This window comes from Mus caroli, unplaced genomic scaffold, assembly GCF_978045245.1.
Source record: "Mus caroli unplaced genomic scaffold, Mus_caroli_1 scaffold_3, whole genome shotgun sequence".
Taxonomy (NCBI): Eukaryota; Metazoa; Chordata; class Mammalia; order Rodentia; family Muridae; genus Mus; species Mus caroli.
Genome location: NW_028227258.1, coordinates 142,775,798 through 142,800,339, shown reverse-complemented (window position 1 = coordinate 142,800,339; position 24,542 = coordinate 142,775,798). Strand labels below are relative to the sequence as shown.

Genomic DNA, 24,542 nt, shown 5'->3' with positions numbered 1-24,542 from the left:
TGCCCTGAATTGGGTCTGCTTTACTGCCCTTTTTCCTTTTCGTTTTTGAGGTAATGTCCCATTTCTCAGACTCTGATGCTGTATGTAATTGAGTGGACTCTGACTTTCTGACCCTCTTACCTCCACCTCTCTGCCATGCTCTGGGTTTCCTGCTGCTACTGCTAGGCAGGTACAACCTGGGCAGAAGTTAAGCAGATATCAGATGAAATCAACTTTTCAAATTAAGACATTATACTCTTCCATAAAAATTACAGAAGTTTTAGGTTTCCTCCAAAATAAAGTGCTGCTAAGGACAGACTTCCACAGTCTAATGTGTGGAGTCCTGAGTTTACAGGCAGCTGGTCTGAATGCTGGACGAGTTCCCCAGCGTAGCATGTCTGATGAGTGGGTCAGGGAGTCAGTCTCTCTGGTCTTTTTTGCTTCTTTTTATTCAATTCAAAAGTGAGTTGTTGTGTTTGTTTCTTTAATTATTTCCTCTCTTCCTTTTCATGAACTGGGGACTGAACTTAGGTGTTTTGCATGCTTGGCAAATACTCTACAACTGAGCTAGCTCTGCAACCCCTCCAGACTTCACGTTTAGGAAGTTCATTTGTAAACTTTATATGCAGATTGTTAGTCATCGACCTTCTGACTCTGACACCTGACATGTAGCCTAAACTAATACAGTTAAATTGTTTTCTCTCTCAGGTACATTTTAGTATACTCTTTAGTATTTCTTTCAAGATAATTTTCCTTCATATGTTTAAGTTTAGCTAGAGAATTTTGCTTCTTAACTGTTTTTTTTTTTTTTTTTGTTGTTGTTGTTTTTAAGATTTATTTATTTATTATATGTAAGTACACTGTAGCTGTCTTCAGACACTCCAGAAGAGGGAGTCAGATCTCGTTACGGATGGTTGTGAGCCACCATGTGGTTGCTGGGATTTGAACTCTGGACCTTCGAAAGAACAGTTGGGTGCTCTTACCCACTGAGCCATCTCACCAGCCCCCTTAACTGTTTTTTAATAGTGCTAAAACTTTTAATACTTTGCTATTTAATATTCAAGTAAAAGTTGAGATTTAAGGCATTTAAAAAATTCTTTCAACCTTATCATATTGTAACAACATATGCATACAGTATAACACAAGTTGCTTTCTTCATTCCTAACCAAGTAACTTAAGGAAGAAAGGGTGCGTTTTTGTACACAGAGGGGGCAGTTGGTCCTGTTGGGGAAGGCATAATGGTGGGAGGTCAAGTGACTGGCCCCTGTCTGCAGTCAGAAGCAGAGAAAAACTTGCTGGTACTCAGTCAACTTCCTTCTTATCACATGCAGGTTAGGTCTTTCCTCCTCAGACCAGGAAGCATGTCTTCTGGCTTTCGTTTAAGACAGGACCATACTGTATTCCTAGATGGCCTGAAACTGACTTTGCACTTGAGGTTGACCCTGAATTCACTGAGGTTCACCTGCTTCTGCCCCCTGAGTGTTCTGGGTGATCTTAAAAGCAGTCTGGTTGATAAGAATATGCATCACCACTGTCATTGGAGCTTCATAGTCGTTACCTCAAGAGTATTAGCAGTCACCATCGATAGTGCCTTACAGTCGTTTGCCACAGCGGGACTTGACAGTATTAACTATCAGCATTACTACAGTCTTATAGTCATTTATCACATTGAGTGGTGACTTTGTTGACTTGGTGTCCTCCACATTTATTTCAGGAAAAAGTGGTATCTTGTTTGTTTGTTTTGGGTGTTAGAGAGCACAGTGCCTTAAGCATGCTAGCCAAGTATCTTATCACTAAGCTACATTCCTAGCCCCAAGTCAGTGGTTTTTAATACTTAGAATCTATTTTTTTGTTATGATTTTAGATGAAAAAAATATAAGAATCATGATGTAGAAATGGGTTAACATTAAGTTAAAATCCTGAGGTTGTGAACCAGGCCTCAGTAGCATATGGAGGCCTGCCATAGAGCTACTGCACCACTCATGAGGTGTTAGCACCAGCCTGATGCTATCTCTTTGGTTTTTAATTTTATGTTGAATTTTACAGATAAAGGACTTTCTCTCTTTGTAACTTCCAGCTTACCAGCCATGCAACAGAATGGAGTCCCACACACTCAGGAGAGGATGTGGTGGCATCTTTTGCTGATGTTGGATTGGTAGCCACTGAAGAAGGAGAGTGCTCAATAAGACTCAGGTTAGTTTGGAAGGCTATGGGGCTGAGATTCAGTGTCTGCTGCTTTCAAGGATGCATTGGAATACTTTAGAGCCTGATTTGATGACAGCTTGCCTTGCTTTTTTTTTTTTTTTTTTTTTTTTAAGCACTCTTCTTTTGGATTTATTTTTCAGAATCAGCTAACATTAGTAAAGTTACCAGGAACATTCAGCCTAAGTCCTTTTGAATTCCCTGCCATTCATGTTATGTTCTAGTATAAGTGGCCAGAAAGAACTGTCAGAGATAGGTTAGGTAAATAATAGTTTCACTATTATTATAATTATTTCACTATTATTATAATTATTATAATAGTTTCCATCAGATCATAGAGAATTTGTATACTTGAAGAATGTTCTTAAAAATTATATCAAGATGAGTTGGGGGGTTCACATGAAAGAACAATGAGTATTAGAGATGTTTTCATTCATTTGAAAGCTTACAAAGAATATTTACTACGTAGTCAGTCTAAGAAAGTTATGTTCACATTGCTGTTCATCACCAAAGGAAGTCAGGACAGGAACTCAAGCAGGGCAGAAACCTGGAGGCAGGAGCTGATGCAGAGTCTATGGAGGGTGCTGCTTAATAGCTTATTCTGTGTGGTTTGTTTTCTTATAGAACCTGGGACCACCAGCCTAGGAATAGCACAACCCATAATAGGCTGGGCCCGCCCTAGTCAATCTCAATCACTAAGAAAATGCCTGTTATGCCTGTCTGCTTATAGCTTGATCTTCTGGGATATTGGTTCTCAAAAGGGTCTCAAGACCCTTTTGAAGGTTGAAGGATTCTTTCAACAGGGGCTGTCTAATACCATTGGAAAACCCAGAGATTTATATTACAATTCATAACAGTAACAAAATTACAGTTATGATGTAGCAACAAAAATAATTTTATGGTTGAGGGTCACTATAACACGAGGAACTGTATTAAAGGGTCGCAGCATTTGGAAGGTTTAGAACCACTGTGCTGGAGGCATTTTATCAATTATGTTCCCTCCTCTCAGATGACTCCTGCTGCATCAAGTTGACATAAATCAGCACAGTAATAAATTTAGGAATTTCAGCACATTGTACTTTACCCAGGAGTCTGTGCTCTTCTACCATAGAGTATCTGGGAGCCAAGTGAAGCAGGGAAAACATGAAGACATCTCACTAGCAGACAGAGCTGGTGTGGTAAGACATCTCACTAGCAGACAGAGCTTGTGTGGTAAGACCTCTCACTAGCAGACAGAGCTGGGATGGTAAGACCTCTCACTAGCAGACAGAGCTGGGATGGTAAGACCTCTCACTAGCAGACAGAGCTGGGATGGTAAGACCTCTCACTAGCAGACAGAGCTGGGATGGTAAGACATCTCACTAGCAGACAGAGCTGGGGTGGTAAGACCTCTCACTAGCAGACAGAGCTGGTGTGGTAAGACATCTCACTAGCAGACAGAGCTGGTGTGGTAAGACATCTCACTAGCAGACAGAGGTGGGGTGGTAATACATCTCACTAGCAGACAGAGCTGGGATGGTAAGACCTCTCACTAGCAGACAGAGCTGGGATGGTAAGACCTCTCACTAGCAGACAGAGCTGGGATGGTAAGACATCTCACTAGCAGACAGAGCTGGGGTGGTAAGACCTCTCACTAGCAGACAGAGCTGGGGTGGTAAGACCTCTCACTAGCAGACAGAGCTGGTGTGGTAAGACATCTCACTAGCAGACAGAGCTGGTGTGGTAAGACATCTCACTAGCAGACAGAGCTGGGATGGTAAGACCTCTCACTAGCAGACAGAGCTGGGATGGTAAGACCTCTCACTAGCAGACAGAGCTGGGATGGTAAGACCTCTCACTAGCAGACAGAGCTGGGATGGTAAGACATCTCACTAGCAGACAGAGCTGGGGTGGTAAGACCTCTCACTAGCAGACAGAGCTGGGGTGGTAAGACCTCTCACTAGCAGACAGAGCTGGGATGGTAAGACCTCTCACTAGCAGACAGAGCTGGGGTGGTAAGACCTCTCACTAGCAGACAGAGCTGGGATGGTAAGACATCTCACTAGCAGACAGAGGTGGGGTGGTAATACATCTCACTAGCAGACAGAGCTGGGGTGCTGGAATGCTTTTAAAGAAACATATGACAGGTAGCTGTTTTCTGCTTTTTGAACATCTGTTCTAGATACTTTTTATTGTTTTTATATTTAAGATTTCAATGGAAAGGAAAAGGATGCTACTTATCTGTAGGCATATAGAAATGTAAGCCTTATTTTGTGTATGTATGTGCTGTGTGGTGAGTGCTTATTCATGTTTGTGGACATATATGCACATATGCAAACATGTGGAGGCCAGAGGTCAGGCTCAGGTATTCTTCTAGTATATCTTGTTTTGTGACAAAGTCTCCTTGGGATTGAGGCGTGCAGATCAGGTGAGGGTGCCTGGTGAGCGAGCCCCAGGGACCCACCTTTCTCTGCCTCCACAGTACTGAAGTTATAAGCATGCACATCTATATCTAGCTTTTCACATGGCTTCCAGGGATCAAACTTAGCTCCACATGGCATGCCAACTAAATTACCTCCCGGCCCTCCTGTTTTTTTGAGACATCATGTGGACCAATTTGCTCTTGAACTTACTGTGTAATAAAGGACAATGTTGAACTCCTACCCCTACCTCCAGCCTGTACAAGCAGACTCCTGGGGCTGTAGGCATTATGTACTACACCCAATTTTATGGAGTATTGGTTTGAAGCCAGGGTTTTGTGCATGCCAAACCATCACTTAACTGACTGGACTACATTATATCCCCATCCCTCAGGTAAGCTTTCTCTGTATAGTCCAGGCTAGCTGCGTACTCATGACCCTATTGCTTCAAGTTCTGGGATGGAGGCAGGTTTTACCATGGCTAGCCTTTTGGAAGTTTTTATGAATTTATTTTTCACTCTACGTTTTAAACAGATTTCCTTCTCTGGCTTTCTTAGTATTAGGATAAAAAAGGAAACAGTAATCGGAGCTTTGGAATCCAAACACTTCCCTACCCTACACACATTCCAAATTTAAAAAGGTACTATTATGATGTTAGGTGTGCTAAGGACTAGGGAAGAACAGGCGTTTATTTATTGCTGTTTTTTCCAACCCCAATAAGCCCATATTAAAAAAACACAGAATTCAGTTATTATAGTTATAAGCTATATGCCTAGATTGGGCAGATCTACCACTATACTAACTGATTCCCCAGCTATAGGACCCTTTGCTACGTGTGGTTCTGCCCCATCATGGCCTCCTCCTCCTCTTCTCCCTCACTCCCCAAAAACCTCTCGTCCCACCTTTCCCTTCCACTGCCCAATCACAGGCTCTAGCTTTCTTGACTAGTTAGAATGGGGACTTGATATGAGATCACTGGAATACCTGTGTTTGACTGTTCCTTGGGGGCAACCTCTCTTGAGGAAGCAGAATTAATATCAGAATACAAACAGCATCAGAGCAACCCACAACATTTATTATTGAAGTTTTTCCATTCCCAGTCTTACAGGTGAAAAGGCAACTTGCGAACATTCTAACAACTTAAAGTATAAAGAGGTTTGAACAAAACACCTAGATTCAGTTCCCTAGTCAAAAGCCAAGTCATTTATACAGCTCTCAAGCAAAGTAAACAGCAGTGTCAAGTTAAGTGAAAGTTGAGTTGTTACAGGGCTTAATTGATACTGTGATTAATAACATTTGCTTGGGTGGAACAGTGTGGTTGCTCTGCATGCAATCCCAGAACTTGGGTTGTGGGTAGAAACCTAGGTACTGCCTAGAGAGTTCTGCCAGAGCTGCAGAGTGAGTGAAGCCATTCCTCAAAAACAGAAACAAAAAAGTCTGATTGCATGTGACAGAGAAGCTATGAGGACAATGATTAAAATGTGGATGTCCACTTTTCTTGCCAATTCTTTGTTTTCTCAGAAACTTGTAAGTGTAGCTGGAATTGATACCCAGCCTGAGTGTCCTCACTGTGTGCTGCCACTTTACCTGCTTTCACTGAAATACCACAGTGCACTGCACAGGCATCACTCAGCACACAGAAGGCTGAGGCTTAACTGGCTTCAGCTGCTGACTAATAGGTCTGAAGCTTTATTAACCTGGTCAGCCACATGTTCCCTAAGCTGCAAAAGAAACTGGAAACTAAAGTCCTTATTCCAGGCACAGTGCAGTTGTTTCTGCTTTTTAAAGTAGCTTAGGTTAGCGTCCAGCATACTGTGTAGTCCAGGCTACTTTGAGTTAGTGATCTTCATACTAGGAATTATGATTACTTCCTGTACTCATGAAGAATTCTTCCATTTTGAAGTGTTCCCAGCGACTGGCATGTCAGACTTCAGGGAGCAGTGTTTCCACTGTTCAGACTTTGACAGTGTGGGTTTGAGAGAAATGACATTAACGATTCCCCTTTCCTTTCAGCTTCTGGGATGTGGTTGGATTATATGGTTCCCATATTTCTTGTTTGATGTGCTTAGTCAAATACAGGAATTGCTGGTACTAGAAGGCAAAGCCAGGACCCTACAGAAGGGCTCATACATTGAGCCCTTGGTTTGAGCTTCCCGGTGGTTATGATTAGATTGCCATTTGGAAGATGAAATTTTTTAGGTGAAGACAAAACCAAAACAAAATCAAACCAATCGGCAGCCTTTCCTCTTGACAGTGGTGGAGGAGCAACAGGCTCTGTAGACAGGAAAGGAGTGGGGCAGTGCTGGCACATAGCTGGGGAATACTGACTTGTATGATACTCTGATGAGCAGTGTGTAGGTGTCTGTCTATTCAGGTCTCCTTCACAGCCTGTGATGGCCACCTTTATGCTTTCCTTGCAGGGCAGAAGTCAGTTCCAAGCCTCCTCATGAGGATGACCCTCCTTGCTTTGAGAAGCCCCCAAGCAGGCACACTTCCTTACCAAACTTGTCTCAAGACAAGCCTTCTCCAAAGATGCCGCTGGCCAGTGAGGAGGCCTTGCAGAAGATCTCTGCACTTGAGAATGAGCTTGCTGCCCTTAGAGCTCAGATTGCCAAGATTGTGATCCTGCAGGAGCAACAGAGTCCAAGTGCAGGTATGTGGCCCCTGAAGTGGCTTGTTGTGACTGGACAGTGCAAGCTATGTCTTCTCCAGTCTTGGCTAAGACAGCACAAAGCCTGATGATGTCTGTGTGACTTTAATTTGAGAAGAGTAGGGAAAAAAAATCTGCTTGGCAAACTCTGAAATGCCTGCATTTGAAGTGGGCTGTTGTGAATGGCTGCTTTATGGGAAGTTTAGATTCCCCCACCTGATAACCATTCCTCTGAGACACGAGGACGTAATGTGACTTTCTGTCTGGTGAAAGGAACGGTTTCTGGGTAGGACTTGTGAGAAGTACTATTTACACATGCAGGGCCCTAGGTAAACATCTGATGCTCCACTTTCCTTTCCTGCTCCAAATTGGGTATAACGGTACTTGTATTTCCAAGTCCCTGTGGCATTATATATAGAAAGTAATAAATAAACAGCAGGTACCTAATGACCCTTGTCTTTCTCTTGTAGAGTAGAAACCAAAGTCAGGAATTCATCTAATCCTCTTGGTTTAATTTGTGTGGCACATTTTTTCCCATGGAGAAGAAACCATGGCCTTGAAATCCTAGCCTGGTAGTCTGTTGGAAAGTAGTGGCTTTTTTTCCTGTTATTTCACGGTCCTGGAGAGACACTTAGGTGCCCAGTGTCTGAATCATGTTGCTTATGGTGCTTTGGGCACTGGGCACTAGAAGGGGAGGGGTGATCTCAGTGATTTGCATAGACATGTGCTTTGCATAGCAAGTTCTGGCTTGTTGTCTATTAACTTGGAACTGTTTTCTTTACTTCCCTCTGCTGGTAGACTAGGGAAACTACCATAAATAGGAGATAACTTTGCAGTTTGTTTCGTTGTCTTATGGTCTGAGTACTCCCAGGAAAACTCTTGTGACGTTATGATTTCAAACCCAAGCTCTCATTTGTATAGTTCTGCAGTAGAGACAGCCAACTTTGATTAGGCAAAAAGGGTAAATATTAGGGCTTTTATTTCTTTAACACTTACTTTTTTCTTTGAAAATTAAGTGTGATACTGTTTTGTGGGACAAGGTTTTTCTCTTTATCTGAGTGACCTGAAATTCCTTATGCAGATCAGGTTGGCCTTGAATTTGGTGATCCTCCTGCTTTGTTCTCCCAAGTGCAGGGATTATAGGCATATAAACAGCTGGTATGATCAAGTGTTTGTGATACTGTGACAGTGCTGAACTGCCTAGTAGTATGTATTGAGGACAGATGTGTATGAGTATAGACTGCTTTATATTTCTGCTCTCCACAAACAGGTGTGTCTAAACCTTAAGACATCTGATTCATTTGCATGGGACTTTTCCATGGGATGAGTTTGGGTTCAGAATCAGACCTTTCTTAGTAATTGAATTGCATTTTCCTTCTAGATTCTTTTTAAGGATATTGCTTTTAGGGATACAGAAGCCTGTCACATAGTTTTGCCTTTAGAAAGAGATGTTTTCTTGCCTCTTACCAGAAAGATTAACTTGTTTGCTTCTTTTGTAGGTTGCTTAGATTCTTCCACATCTGTTACTGTAGCACCACCACCACCTCCTCCCCCCCCACCCCCTCCCCCTCCGTTGGTGCTCCACCAAAGTACGTCTGCTCTTGATCTGATTAAAGAAAGAAGAGAGCAGAGACTCAGTGCTGGAAAGACTTTGGCTACGGGCCACCCAAAGAAGCCTGACATGCCAAATATGCTTGAGATCCTTAAAGACATGAACAGTGTGAAGCTACGGTCAGTCAAGAGGTGAGGCTCCCACGTCAAATACTAGGAGTCTCAGGTTTATAACATGAGTGCTGAACCATTTTCCCTTCAAGAAATGTCTGCAGCTCTAAGAGCTCCTCTACACAGAATAGCCAAGGGCAGGGAATGGCTCCTCAGTTCCACCAAGTGTCATCCTCTTGTGTGGACTCATTTGTTTGTTTGTTTTTTTTCCCCCCAGTTTTTTTCTGTATAGCCCCTGCCTGTCCTGGAAACTCACTCTGTAGACCAGGCTTGCCTCACAGTCAGAGATCCACCTGCCTCTGCTTCCAGAGTGCTGGGATTCAAGGCATGGACCACCAATGCCCAACTCATTTCTTAAAAAGGTTACCTCTTTTAAGAAAAGGTTCAGTATGTGTGGGGAGGTCAGATGATGACTTGTGATTGAATCCTTGCCTTCAGTGAGTCCTGGGGATTGAACTGAGGTCATCCGTCTTGGTGCCTGGCACCCTCGCTTGTTGAGCTATCTCATGAGGATGCATGCCCCCTCTCCTGGAATTATTGGGTACTTCCGGAAGATGCAGCCCTGACTTGTCCTAAGTGGCTCTTTATCTGACTCTGCACTCTCATGTTGAGCTCTAAAGTCCAAGTCTCCCTCCTACTACTAGCAGTGGCATAGTCACCGTTTGTTGTCCACAGAGAACCTCTGAAGGACATCCACATATTGACCAGTCCCCTTGGTTTCTACTCCTTTCTCAAAGGTCAGAGAAAGATGTAAAACCCAGGCCAGCGGATACTGACCATGCTGCCTTCATAGCTGAGGCTCTGAAAAAGAAGTTTGCATATCGACACAATAGCCAAGGAGAAACTGAAAGAGGAATTCCAAAGCCAGAGTCAGAGGCCACCTCGGAGCCAGTCCTGGTGAGTAGTAGCATGTTAGGTGGAGATCCATATCTAAGCCATCGACTTGTGTCTCCTGCTGGATGCTGCTGGATTCTGTACCAATATGGAGATTGTAGCTAGCTGGGCGGGTAAGGATCATTGATCTTTCGTTTGAAACTGGGACTTAGGAAATCCAGACTGGATTTAAACTTGGTGTGTAGCAGGGTTGGCTTAAATCCTGATCTTGCTACCTCCACCTCTGATGCTGGGATTAAAGTAGTTGTGCCATTGTGACCAGCAAGGATGACATGTTTGTTTGGAAATCCAAAACTTACAGAGAAACCTAAGTGAAAAAAAGCAGAGTTTAATCCTGGGTCTCACTTTCCAATGTTAAATTTTCCCTGCAGGGTTTTTTTTTTTTTTTTTTTTAGGTTTTTTGAGACAGGGTTTCTCTGTATAGCCCTGGCTGTCCTGGAACTCACTCTGTAGACCAGGCTGGCCTCGAACTCAGAAATCCACCTGCCTCTGCCTCCCAAGTGCTGGGATTAAAGGCGTGCGCCACCACGCCCGGCTCCCTGCAGGGTTTTATTATTAGGCATAATGAAGTGAAACTCAATCTAATAAAAATTTTCATTATGATAAAGTATTAGTGTTTGTATTCAGATTTTAAAAGATTTACTCAAAATTAGACAGGATCATTTTCCTAGTCCTAGGGGTGCCTGGTGAGTTTTCCCAGTGAGATCGGACATAGGCTTGTGAGGTATGTGCTGCATCACTCAGAGACTGAGTAGACCACACGAATACTAACTCCTTTCTGCCTGTTGTTTGCATGGAGATACTTGCTGACTTATTCCATGCTTTGGGTTTTTTCTTTTCCAGTTTGGCCCGCATATATTGAAGTCTACAGGGAAAATGAAGGCTTTAATTGAAAATGTTCCCGACTCCTAATGGACAATGAATTCAGAAAGACTCCTGGTTCACCTGAGTTTGTCTAGGAGAAATCACCAGTATTTAGTAAATTCCTGACGGTAGTGTTCATTGGTCTCCTTCCTTCTGAGCCTAATTAGAGGAGTAAGAAGCAGTGAAAGCACCAGGAGGAGGTCTGGCTTCTGAGACGCTCAGCTCTGCAGCTCTCCTGAACACACACGTACTGTGTGCATTTCCAGTTCTTAACACTAAAGTCTGTGCCAAAGGTTTATATGCACACATTCCACCAGGAATGGCATCCGAGAGCTCACTGTTACCTTCCTCTTCACTGAGAGTTCACTAGTCAGCGATGGAGGGCTGGTACACTGTTGTTATAGCACACTATTGGAGCTGGGAACGCCTCGGACAGGACTTGAGTATGTTCTCACTTTCTGTTTTCTGGAGCTGAGTTTACATAAACAGCAGAAGATGTTTACTGCTGAGTGTGTGTTGCTTTCTGTTAGAGGGAAGTGAGGACCAGGAAGGCTGTTTACACCTCAATACCACAATACTGGGAAGCAAATGTACTTCTCACGTAGTAACAAATCAAACTACTGAATTAAATCATTCCTTAAATAGAAGCCAGAATGTATCATCTTTCCCATCAGTTTAATGTGGCCCTATAAAGATGATTTGTTGCTAAGTTAGCAATTGTCTTAGTTGAGGTTACCATCACTGTGATGAAACACCATGGCCAAAAGCACCTTGGGGGAGGAAATGGTTTATTTCACTCACAGTGCCATATAGCAGTTCTTCATCACAAGCAGTGAGGGCAGGAACTAAGCAGGGCAGGATCCTGGAGCCAGGAGCTGATGCAGAGGCCATGGAGGGTGCTGCTTTTACTGGCTTGCTTCCTATGGCTTTGCTCAGCCTGCTTTCTTACAGAACCCAGGACCACCAACCCAGGGTTGGCGACCTTCCCCATCAATCACTAATTAAGAGAAGGCCTTGCAGCCAGATCTTATGGAGGCATTCTCTCAATTGAGGTTCACTTCCTTTTTAATGACTCTAGCTGTGTCAAGCTGACAAACTAGCCAGCACAATACTTCTAGAAATGTCAGCGTAATTGAATTTATAATTTTAATATACTGGTCAAAATATCCTTTATAATGAAACATTACTGAATAGGTGAATAAATTCCCTTTAAGCTATTTATTATTGGTCAGCCAATGAATTATATTATGCAGATAAACCTTCGGTGTTATTAGAAAGTTATCTAGGGCTTGGAAGGACTTATCTAAAGTACTTAGTAGTTTTCCATGATTTTTGTGTTTCTGATAAGACTCTTTAATGTCAGAATCTCTTACCATGAGTAAATATTTGGATTATTTAAATCTAGACTAGTGGTTCTTCCCAGAATTTAGAGATGGGAAGTGTAGATAATATTTTAAGTTATTGAAAATAGGTGTTCTAAATCATAACAAACATTGGGCTATTTTTCATAGCATATTTAGTTTAAATTGTGGTATGTTTTTGCTGTATATTGTTTCTAAATATTTTATATGGTTTGAAAACTGTCTTTTATGAAATTCAGAAAATTTGTGTGACCACATATTTTGACCTAAGAGTTTATATTTATATCAGTATTGAATTTGGCTAGCAGTCTACTATATAAAAGTTAATATTTTAAAATAAAGTAAGCTGTTGAATTTTCTTTTAACAATACTATTATCTATTTGTATATTTATCTCCCTGTCTTTCCTTTGTAGCTAAATTCTTTGTGCTGATATGTTGCTGTAGGATAGCTTGTAGTGCAATTTTTTTATGAGTTTTTTTTTAATTAATTTATTATATGTAAGTACACTGTAGCTGATTTCAGACTCACCAGAAGAGGGCGTCAGATCTCATTACGGATGGTTGTGAGCCACCATGTGGTTGCTGGGATTTGAACTCAGGACCTTTGGAAGAGCAGTCAGTGCTCTTAACCACTAAGCCATTTCACCAGCCCGTAGTGCACTTTTTAAAATTTATTTTATATATATGAGTATTTTATATATATATAAGTATACTGTAGCTAGCTGTTTCACCAGAAGAGGGCATTGGATTCCATTAAGGATGGTTGTGAACCACCATGTGGTTGCTGGGAATTGAACTCAGGACCTGTGGAAGAGCAGTCAGTGCTCTTAACCACTGAGCTACCTCTCCTCCAGCCTCCTTGTAATGCATTTTAAAGCAGAGATACATTCCTTAAAGGGCTGTGTTCTCTGTCACTCCCTTTTCCTCTTAGACTGGTTTGGACCCAGGAGACCGCCTATACAACATAGAGCTGTGAGCGGAACAGTGTTGTAGTGACACTTTCAGAGATAGAGAATGTGAGTCAGAGCATTAGACTTGGAGCCACACATGATCTTGGGCAAGTGAGTTTATTCTAGGGCCATTGAGATCGGTCTCAAAAACAAGGCTTAAACTTTTAGTAGTTCACGTAAGGCTATTCCAGCATTTCTACACTTAGCCACAAGGCCAAAAACGCTGAAAGGTGATTATGGGATTTGTCATGCACCTTTATCCATTACTAGGGCTTCATGGCTCTGTTTTTTTCCTGTTTTCTCCATTTCCTCTCTTGAGCCTTTTTCCTGGAAATCCTGTAAGTAGGCCAGCACTTCACTCTCTCAGCGGTACAACAAATAGAAAAGCCTAGTAAGGAAGGACCCAGCATGTCGCTGTTCACTTCAGGCAGGACCAAAAGCTGTTTCTCTAGCTGAAGTTCTCAAAATCTGTCTTACAAAAGTCCTTTTCAATGGCCCTTTACAGTCAGGGCATAGCGCAGGCATAGTTTTAATGTTCTTGGGGCAAAGGGTAAGGCGACCCAAGTAACGCCAAGTAGATTCTGATTACTTGGTGATGAAAAGCCACAATTTAAGGACAAAGGCTACTTTTCATCAGAAAGCTTTTAGCTACTATTTCTGTCCTTGTTTTCCAATGATTTCCCTGTTTAACCAGATGCTTTTTTGTTAGAGTGAAAGATTCACATCTCAGGGAACTTTATGTATCAGAAAAGCAGTATCTTAAGGGTGGGGGAAAAAGGAGCAAGAACAGTTGGGAAGACATCCTGAAATACTGCTATTGGCAACACAGCCTAACTGATACGTTCAGAACACAACAAGGATCATGTTACTCCTTCCAGGAATCGACACCTAGCACTGTAAGGGAAGGGTGTCATGATGAAATGAATTACCAAAGAATGCTCACAGCAGCCATTCAGTTAGCTCTTACTATCCATTTGTCTTTATTTGGTAAATATTTTAGAGGTCAGAAAGCCACTCAAAAGATTTGGTACCTTGGTGAAGGCTTTAAAACCATGTCTGCCATGTGTAGACACAATGCTTGAAAAAAAACCACACTCCTGCTTCCCAAGGAGAAACTGTGAGGTAGAGGAAAGGAAACAAGAAACAAGCAAGGGGAAGCTCACAGAATGGCTGAACTCCACTTCATGCTTTCTGAAGTTCAGCTTTGTAAACCTGGCCTCCAGTATGAAGCTGAATCCTGTGTATTGAGCCCCAGTTACCTGTGTACCTTCGAAAACTTAACCCCTTCCTATTCTTAAAATGATTCTTAAATGGAGAACCCAGTTTTCTGTTAATCTTCGACTTTGTGTGATAGAACCCAGGGACTTTTTTTTATGGCAGACAAGAGCTCTACCGCTGAGCTATATCCCTACACCCAGGAACTTTCAGCACTTAAAAAATGCGTGCTTGTGTAAGGCCCTAACTCATTAGAGGAGTAGATCCTTTGGGTAGTGATTATGTCCAATGATGGAGATCCCATGATAGGATTAGTAAGAAAATTGGCTTTTTCTTCTATTGGTCACATGAGGATAACTAGAAATTAGCATGTCTGTAAACTGGGAAGGAACCCCACCAACCTGGCACCTTGTCAGACACTGAGTCTCGTGCTGCAGCACCTAAAGGAAGCTGACAGGTAGACTTTGATATTTCCTTCAAACTTTATATATTTTATAAATTTTAGATAAGATAAAAAACTTTGATACTATTACAGTTTCCTGAAATTTTTTACAAGACATGTCCAAAGAACGAATACTTCAAATTTGCTACACACGCACACACACCCACTCTTAAAGACAAGGAAAAGATAGCTTTTTTTTTAACAGATACTACTGAATCAAGTGAAAGCCACAAATGACTAAGTCAACCGGTTTCAATTTTAAGTCAACAGCCAATAAGAAGCTAAATATGGAAAAGAACAGTGTTTGTCTTTCCCTGTCCATCCTACCAGGTTCTAAAGATGGATTCCAGGATAACTTACAAAACTTAGACATAAAGTTTAAAATGTAATTGATAAAGTTAGTATTTTACTCAAAGTTTCATTTTCAATACTTGAAACTGTATATTAAATTTGAATGCTAAGTGACTTAGGCATCAAAAGACACAAATGGTATAAGTTTCCTTATTAAGCTAGTCTCTCAAACAATATCCCAGCATTACCCCTCCTAGTCAGCTCTGAAAACTAATTATAAGCACTTTGTACACATTTTTCTTTTACCAAGACAATTTGAACAGAGACCCTGGCTTATAACTTTTAATGCTTTCTAAAAATTGAACACCTAGTTCCATGTTCTGCATACATTTACTATACAACTTCAGCATTACATTACTGAACCACTGCCAGTAAATAAATGTCTTAGCAATAATGTGATAAAGGGGACATAGAACTCCACAGTAATTTGTTTACTGATGGCCCAATTTTCATCTGCCCTCTACCCTGCACACTGAAGAACGGAAGAGACCTTTTATGTTCCTGTCAGTTCACCCCCATGTTGCTCCTCAGTGGTGGCTATCTCTCCTGAAGACCCTTGGGGGGTCCTCTCGATGCAATGCAGGTTTTTAGAACACAATGAGTGCAATTTCAAAGTTATGTTTCAAAAACATGGCAGAGGTGTGGCAACTAGTTTGCACATTTAAGTTACTGACCTTAAGACATAAGCTTGAGGCCGGCAGTGGTGGCACACACCTTTTATCCCAGCACTCGGGAGGCAGAGGCAGTGGATTTCTGAGTTCAAGGCCAGCCTGGTCTACAGAGTTCCGGGACAGCCAGGGACATACAGAGAAACCCTGTCTTGAAAAACCAAAAACCAAAACACAAAATAAATAAATAGATGTAGAAAAGGCATTCACTTTCAGAGCTGGGAAGGGATTAGTAGCACCTCTAACCTATATCTCAGATACAGGATATTTTCTCCAAGTTTGCAAAGGACAAAAAAATGTAATTTTTGCATTTTTCTTTTAATACAGATTCATTACAAACTAATATGTTTAGAGTACAGTGTTGATGACCATGTTAGGACAGGACTTGTTAAAATTTTTTCTTACCTCTAGAGCAGAGACTCCCTAACCTACCCCAGCTCCCCTTCAGCAGTGGGCCCAGATTCCCAAATGGCTGCTACATACTCAAAAATTCTTTGAAATGTCCAATATATCTTGAAATACCATGAATTTTGTGCTACTCTGAATTTGCTTTTTAAAAAGTGACCTAAATGGGGTTCCTTAAATTCTTGTAGAAAACCCAACTGATCAAGGAAAATAGGTTGAGACAGGTAATTCCCACAGCTGCAGAAACAAACGTTTGCGAGCACCACCAAGGTAACACTTGGAGACGCGGAGACAGGAAAGCTAAACCTTCCTGTTATTAAACAGTGGAGCTGCCAATCAAGCCGATGTATAGAAGCCGCTAGCGGCAGAGAATCTCTAGCATCCAGGGGAGGAGGTACCCAGTTCACAGCTATGATAGTAGCAGCTATCTCCTCAGGGAGATGGATGCTTTAGAAACTTGTGTCCCTTGCTCAGAATGCTTGCTGAGTAAACCAGCTGATCCTAACTTGGCTTCTGAAGATTTACCTAAAGGGAGAAAGATTGGTAGTTATGTTTCTCATTGCAAATTAAAATACCAAGACTTTTCTTTGCAGTTATCAGATACTGTGTGAACTTGTTTAAGGTAATGTTAGCTTGCAGGAGACTTCATCAGAGCCCGGACGGTCAGATCCGCAGTCACTTTAGGAGGGGCCAGTGGCTGTCTTAGGGTAATGACTATTGTCCTGTACCCATGCTAATAGGAGAGCCGAATGTGGGAGTGGGTGACCACTTGAAATGAGGCTAGTATAAATTGAGATGTACTGTAAGTTTAAAACACACTAGATTTCAGAGACTTAACAACCCACTTTAATTATACTAAAAGAAAATATTTTGGATATATTAGAATTACTAAAGTTTCAGCTTTTCTAGAAAACTGGGAAATCATTCAAGTGGGTTCACCAACACTTGTACTTTCTTCTAGGAAGTAGGAGCAAATATGTCTGATCTTAAAATATGAACGGTATCCGTTCTAATGAGTTAGGTCTGGGAGGGTAGTAAGGCCACTCTATTGGCACTGTGGATGGTGGCATACACCTTAAATACTAGGACCCAGAAGCAGGGAGCTATCTGAGTTGAGGCCAGTCTGTCTACATTGTTATCAGGCTATCTAAGCCTAAGAAGACCCTGTCTCAAAGAAAGAATTAAGTGGCTATTACTTACTGCTGTAAAAGGCCAGGAATACAAACACACCTGCTATTTTTATCCCTTTCAAGGGTGTGATTTCTTAGGCAATTTCCAACAAATCCTATACAAGACTGACCAAACTGAACCAGAGCCACACGCATACGGTGCAGAGTGAGGCTCATATACTCCCAGAAGACAAAGTCTGCATACAACTTAGACTTCAAAATACCCATAACTGAATGGGAGAGGCAGCAGCTAACTGGTCACCTAAGAATTCAGCATGTGACTTCCAAAGGATTGAGTGGTAAAGGTAAAGTGCAAAGATTAAAAAAAAAGAGAAAAGACCAGTTTTTATTCATGAAATCGGAAGGTAACAGCAACAGGCACATGTTTAAATGAGTGTGCCAAAGCCTTTACAAATGGCTTTACACTCAAGTTTTCTCCCAAGAAGATGGCTGTTGCAACAAACTGTAAACATAATAAACAGTCTTTAACAGTAACAAGGGAAATACAAGGTAACTAAAAGAAAGCACCGTTTCTCTGAAACTAGATTACAGTTGTGCTTGCTCTACATAAGACCACTGAAAACAAATTACAAAAGTGGAATGTTTTAAGTCTAAAATTAGTCCTTAAATTTTATCCTAGAAAACATCTACTCACATCAAAAGGTCCGCCAAAGGGTAATGTTTCATCAAAGTGGGGGAGGGGGACAAGAAAACAATGCACTTTTCAAATCAAAATGAGAAGTTTGGTCACTTAGCTTTGTGCATAGTTTAAGGCATCTGGAGCAATCTTACAGCTTCACCTACCTTCCCCTCCCCCACGTGTGGCTGCTCACTATGTCACATTCTAGAACAATAAATAAAAACTTACATTTCTAATCCTTTCCCACATGGATGGACAGAACATGCACAGCCATACATGCACAAACATGCACGCAAACACACATCCATACAGCCATACACAACATACCTCTCACACACTGCAGCGAAAGGGACTTTAGTACCCTTGATTTGAAGGACACACTTCCCTATCCCACTTTATTTCAGATTGGCAAATCCCCTGAGCTGATTATGGTATGTTAAACATTCCACCTTTTGCTTGCATGTGTAGGTCAAGTGTACAGTAGTGAAAACAACATGCAGTGTCTTCACTGCAGAGTCAGAACACAGCTAGGACAGTGGTGTTCCTTCCCGCCCACCCCACATTAAAAACTAACAGTTAAAAAAGGAATCTGCATTGCCAAACAGCGCTGGAGTGAAAAGCTTCGTGTGGTGTCTGGTAAATAAATGCTCAGTCTCCAGTGCGCAGAACAGAACAGCAAGTGGGAGGCGCTGATGATATTGACATCCGAAGAAGAAAAGGCAAACGCTGCGAAGAGCTGCAGTCTCCAGCTCAGCTGAGAACGGTCAGTGGTTCCTTCACAATGATGCTCCGAGGCAATTTAGAACCAATATTTCAGATTTGATTTGTAAACATTTGATTGATTCTTGCCAGAGGCAGCAGAGGCTGGGCACTTCACATTTCTGTTTTCTCAGAGAGAATGTAGTGGAAGGGACAGATGCGCTATTGTATTGGACTGGTTGCATCAGGATTGCTGCTGAGGTTGAGTTCAAGTTTCAGGGCTTGAAGGATACACACTCTGAAAGCACATGGCACACCTAAAACATCTTCCTTTGTTAACAACCATTTCTGGTTCTGCTGAGCTTTACATACTTAAGGTTACATACAAAAGCAAGATGCATATTGCTGTATATTCATGTCTTACCATTAAAACATGGGCTCGTATGATCTAACAGAAGACATCTTGATAAATAATGCTGGCATCATTCCCTTGGAAACCTCAGCAGTCAGAACCAGTTCTTCCACTCAAGACCATTTCACATTTGCACAATGTTGCAGGAGGGAGTCGTCCCACTGGTTCAGGGTTATGATAACCGATTTTCCTGAGTTAGTGACTGTGAGTTCAACTCCAATGCAGCACTGGCATCCTCGCTGCTGGGCTGTTGTCTCTGCAGTCCCTTCCAGCTGGCTTTATTCAGCCCCACATGTCCCAGCATCGTCTGTGACAGCCGTGTGTCTGAAAACCTGGCCCACTCTGTAAATAAAGGCTCCACTAGGTAAGTCATAAAACCTTGAGAGACAGAGGAAAAGGCTGTTAAAATATGTCTTGAATTAATCTTTAAAACATCTAGAGTTTTAATGTTCTTCAGTTCCACTCAAGTGTAAGCCAACATATTAGCTTTTAAAAGGTCTGTGTGTACATGTGATTTACAAATCGGGATTTTTGAAGTATTCAGTGGCGCTCTGGTCTAATCTATTTCTCTCAGCTGAACAAGCACATCTTACTTAAGCTAACACATGTGATGTCCATATCAACTCTATGGGCACTAGAACACAATCCAGGGAAACTCTCAGGGAGACAACTGCTGGCCAAGAGGGGTCACTGGTTTTGGCTCCACTTCCTCAGGGATGGAATATTACACCTGGCATGACTTATTTAACTCAGAATGTACAATGTCAAAATTTCTAAGAAATAATATTAAAATAATAAAAAAATAGTTTAATATTTTCCCTACTAAAGTGAGACTGTCTGAGAAGATGTAGGGGTCAGAGGACAGCTTGTGGGCACTTGCTCTCTCCACCATTTGGGTCCCCAGGGTCAGGCTTGATGGCAGGGTACATTTACCGAGTGAGCCATCTCACCACCCCTCATTTTCTTCTTTGAGAGAGTCTCACATGTCCCTCTTGGTCCCTAAGGATGACCTTGAACTTCAGATCTTCTCTCCTCCAAAACTGGTGAGATTTTAGGCATTTATTGTCATGCTCGACTAAAATCACAACTTAAAAAAAAACACATATTTTTATTTACGTGTATTTTATATATATTTGAGTGTTCTCGGGCAGAGGCTACAAGAGGAGGTCATAGCCCTAAGGGCTGGAGTTATGTAGCAGCAAAGTGAAGTGGGTGCTGCTAACAAACCTCAAAAGAGCAGCAAGTTCTTAACCACTGAGCCATCTCTCCAGCACAAACTACAACATTTTCAAAAATCACTTCAAAGTTCTTTCTTTAAACTAGAGTAATTTCCTCAGGCTACAAGGCATTTAAGGGAGCTGCACGTCCCACCCACTCACCTAGCTTTCTCTCCCTTTGCCTACAGTTAGTTCACTTAATCTTTGAACTTGAGTAGCTCTCCTTGAGAATCGAAACAGCGTTTCTATTGTCTTGTTAACTCCCCAACAGAAAAACAACTATCCTGCTTTGCCACAGGCGTCAGTACTGATTCCCACAGGCGCAGCACCATACAGCCTCTGCCCATTTTCTACATCTCTGTCTGACTGCAGTCACATCAGTCCCTACTGTTCTTTGTAAGCACAGCAAAGGTGTCAGTGTTGCTGTTGTATCCCCTCCTAACTGCATTATGACTATGCTAGTCCTGAACTTTTAGAAACTTGACCATCATGATATTTATCAACAACCTTCACGATGTTCAGCATAAATTGTAAGGCCCTTCCCAATCCCAGGTCCCCAAAATATATTCAGCCCAAACTCTAGAGCTTCACCCTGACATCTTTCTCTGCTTTCAAAGCCCAATATGATACACTCAGCCTTAGGCAGTCCTTCCCGTGTTCTCTGCAAGCTTCTGTACTAGTCACAGACTATGTCCCTGTGCTTCCCAGTACATGGTCAACTCCCTCAACAGTTCCAATGTGCTTCCCACCATTCATACATAGGTACAGTGGTTATTGGCCTTGGGACAGCGTAGCCAAAAGCAAATAAAGCTTGTGTGAATGTTAAGAGCTCTGGAAACCTGGCAGTGGGGACTGACTGCTTTCAGACAGTGGAAGGTGGATTTTGGAAGTCACATTTGAGCCTTCAAGAAAAGTCCCTGAAGCAGACAGGAGGGGCTGGCAGAGCAAAGAAAGGGTACATATTGTGACAATGGTTATGGTTAAGATGTCCTCAACTGTCCTACAAATTACAGTGAACATAATTTGATACTTTTGTTTTGAATAATTTTCAAGTCTAGTCTTAAGAAAATCAAAATGAGTGATTTTTTTTTTTTTAACCAGATGCAACTAAATGTGCATAGTTACCAATCTGGATGTTGGCAATAGACTCAGTCTGACGATCACAAAGTGGACTCACACCCAAATGGTACTTTTTTTCTATATCTCCTGTAAATTTAAGAAAGAGAACTGTTAAGATGCAACACATCTGCTGGTTAAATCTATAATGAATACCTTTGCTGTTATCTATGAATTTACTGGAGGAGCATTACAGAATCCTCATGAAAGGATTAAATGTTAACTTAGTGACACATAGAAAGCTTGCTAAATTGGACCAAACACAACAGTTTTTGCTAGGTGTTCCTCCCAAGACTAATTCTGTCAGTTCTTTCAGACATGCTTCACATGCTCCTATGATCCTGCCCTCTACACAGGTGAAGTGATGGGGTAGTTTCAGAGCAATCTTTCTGCAGAGAAGTTTCCAGCCTACTTTCTGTGCCATCATGAATACCCAAGGTCACTCAAGTTTCAAATCACGTTTCGTGTGTTACTGGTTATACATACATGAAGTATGAATATTGTTAAAATTTAATGCATGTACTGTGAGGCTCTTATACATGGCCGGGTCTGAATTTATCCACATGTGTCTATAACCTGCCTTGGTGGAAGAATTCCTCCGTTACTTTTTCACTCCACTGCTTGCTTAACTCCCAGTTCCGACATGGGTTACAAATATCAGCACATTTCAAGGCCATCTAGCAAACAAAATATTAAAAGGGTGTTAAGGAAGAAAAGATCTCATTGTACCACGTTTAAATAGACTCCAGCAATGGGGAAGAGCACTGAAGAGAGAAAGGAGCCCCTGGACATGTAGCTGGGGAGGACATGTGTTTAGTGTGCATGGCATCCAGAACCAAATAAAATTAAAAGCCAGCAAAGAAGAGGAAAATACTGTGCAAGAAAAACCACTGTGACATTAACTTCATGCTGCTACTGATCTACCAACTATCTGTGCAGAAGGCTGACAGGGAGCTAACCCTGTAGAGTTACCCTTGACAATCCCAAGGAGACACAATGACGGATCAGTCAGAAAATACAAACAAATCCAGAGACACCATCTACTCCTTGCCCCTCTTTTCATGAGGAAACTCATCAGAGTAGTCACTGTTGACTGACGGCCTTCTCAGAAACCCTGAGTAGGAAAAGTCGCAAAGCCAGATGCCTGTCCTGTGTGCTCTGGAAGGGAACATGCTGTCTGAGGAACTTCTTTCCTCCCAACTTACCCTGAAAAAAATATCTGCTCTATTTCATCCTTGCTCTGCCTGTCACATGATTTACCTGGAAACAATCTCTGCAAGTGCAGAACTTTACCTGTAGAACCAAATGCCTATGTCTGCCATCGTCAAGGTGTAAGTCACCTTTATCCAAGTGAGATCTAAACAATGACAGGTACTCGTTCTGGCGACTGATATCCGTGGCTAATATCAAAGCACCTATCTGAGCCTCCATCTCTTGCCTGGAATTACAGAAATAATGAGACATTTAGTACTTTCAATTTATTTTCTCTCTTAAGCTTAAGTATTCAGAAAGCTTTACAAAACCCTAAGATACTCTGAAAGTTGCTTTGAACTTGATATATAAGAAAGTATTATGAAGAGTGCATTTAAAAATATTAAAATAACTAAAGTAAAACTAAGAGTTTTCAGGGAAATACTACAATGCAAAGATGCCAAAGGAAGTGTCTTTATGCTGTCAGCCAAAGTCAAATTATTTGCTTAAAAGGAGGGAACAACCAACCTAATACCATTATGCTATTTGAGAAAATTCTTAAGAATTTTCTGAGATATTCTTGTATGTATAACAAACAACTTTGTATTTTTTGGTGCCTAGGACCTAAAAAAGGATTCAGGCAGAGAAAATACAATTGTCTAGTGAGACATCTGAGAAAGATGCTTAATGTTTAATGAAATAAGCATCTTAATAAAATTCTACTCAGCAGTTTGATCAAGGGGCCAGAGATGGGTTCAGCAATTAATGGTACAGGCTCTTTTTCTAGAGGTTGGTTCCCAACTCCCTCCTGGCAGTCTACCCATAAAGTAATTCCATTTTCAGAGAGTTCCTCACTCTCTCCTGGCTCTGTGCTACCCATCATGGATGTGGTGCATGGATAGACATATAAGCAAAATACACATGCACCTAAAATAATCGAGTCAGTTATCTGTGTAAGAATATTCAAATTATCTGGAGGAAAAATGTCACATGTTACTACAGACAGCACATATACTGCATCTTTTTAAAAATGGCCTCATATGAGATTAAAAAAAAATACCTCAACAGAGTCACAATAAGATTATCTTTGTATTACTGATGACAGAGAGCCTTCAATAAGGCCATTGAGATGGCTCACAGGAGTCCTTGCCTCCTGAGCCTGATGACCTGAGGTCATCCTTGGGACCCCAGAGGAAGCAGACAAAGGACTGCTGAAGGCAATCCTCAGACCTGCGCGTGTGTGCCAGAGCACACCTGTGCTGAGCACACACACACACATTTAACATTCAGAAAAAACCAAACAGGTTCAAACAAACACAATACTGAATATTTAACACAAAGTTTAAAAGACCATGCCGGCAAGGTTTGAGATGTTTTGCCAACACCATCATATTGGACTTATTTAACTTTAGTGTTTCTTCTTATGCCACCAAAATGGCCTCCTTAAATTATTTTCTATGCTATTTTCTGTTGTTTTATTCATTATCCTTCAAGACAGCTCCAAAGCGTACATGAGGGCACAGGGCCTTATTATCCTTGTTTTACTGGCTTTGCATATGTTGTGGTTTGAATATATCTTGTTAAGTACTGTCACTTCCTGTGTAATCTTTCAGGTACGCACCTGAAACCTTTATTAGAAAAGGTACGTACAGCCACTGGGCCACTATGTGTGAAGTGACTTTTACAGTACTCAAAAAGGGGCATCTTTCATAAAAATAAATAGCCAATGTACAAGCGACAACTACGTAGCAGGCTTAAGAATTTGGATATAACTTTCTTTGGATTTCCAGTGTATGTATGTTTGGCTCACATTTATGTATGTGTGCCATGTGAGCTATCATGTGGGAGCTGGGAACTGAACCCAGATCTTCTCCAAGAACAGCAAAAATTATAAACTGCTGAGCCCTTTCTCCAGCACCACAATTTTGATAATTTTGTTTGTTTGTTTGTTTTGTTTTTTGAGACAGGGTTTCTCTGTGTAACCCTGGCTGTCCT

The 24,542-nt window shown here is 41.6% G+C and overlaps 2 protein-coding genes across 6 annotated transcripts in view; one reads left to right on the top strand and one right to left on the bottom strand.

The window, feature by feature from the left end:
- The window catches only part of Mtfr1 (mitochondrial fission regulator 1), a 35,487-nt gene extending 24,275 nt beyond the window's left edge, over positions 1-11,212 (top strand). For all 3 annotated transcript variants that reach the window (XM_021158652.3, XM_021158653.3, XM_021158651.2), the window contains exons 4-8: positions 2,057-2,172; positions 7,001-7,233; positions 8,730-8,973; positions 9,690-9,849; positions 10,690-11,212. In XM_021158652.3, coding sequence (XP_021014311.1) covers positions 2,057-2,172; positions 7,001-7,233; positions 8,730-8,973; positions 9,690-9,849; positions 10,690-10,758 — 822 coding nt within the window. In that variant the 3' untranslated portion in view covers positions 10,759-11,212. The remainder of the gene's footprint in view (positions 1-2,056; positions 2,173-7,000; positions 7,234-8,729; positions 8,974-9,689; positions 9,850-10,689) is intronic.
- A 6,379-nt stretch (positions 11,213-17,591) lies between these two features.
- The window catches only part of Pde7a (phosphodiesterase 7A), a 93,754-nt gene continuing 86,803 nt past the window's right edge, over positions 17,592-24,542 (bottom strand). For 2 of the 3 annotated variants that reach the window (XM_021157519.2, XM_021157521.3), the window contains exons 10-13: positions 22,650-22,794; positions 21,937-22,033; positions 21,366-21,446; positions 17,592-19,401 (exon numbers count right to left, since the gene is read on the bottom strand). In XM_021157519.2, coding sequence (XP_021013178.1) covers positions 19,196-19,401; positions 21,366-21,446; positions 21,937-22,033; positions 22,650-22,794 — 529 coding nt within the window. In that variant the 3' untranslated portion in view covers positions 17,592-19,195. The remainder of the gene's footprint in view (positions 19,402-21,365; positions 21,447-21,936; positions 22,034-22,649; positions 22,795-24,542) is intronic. The other variant, XM_021157520.3, reaches the window with a different exon arrangement.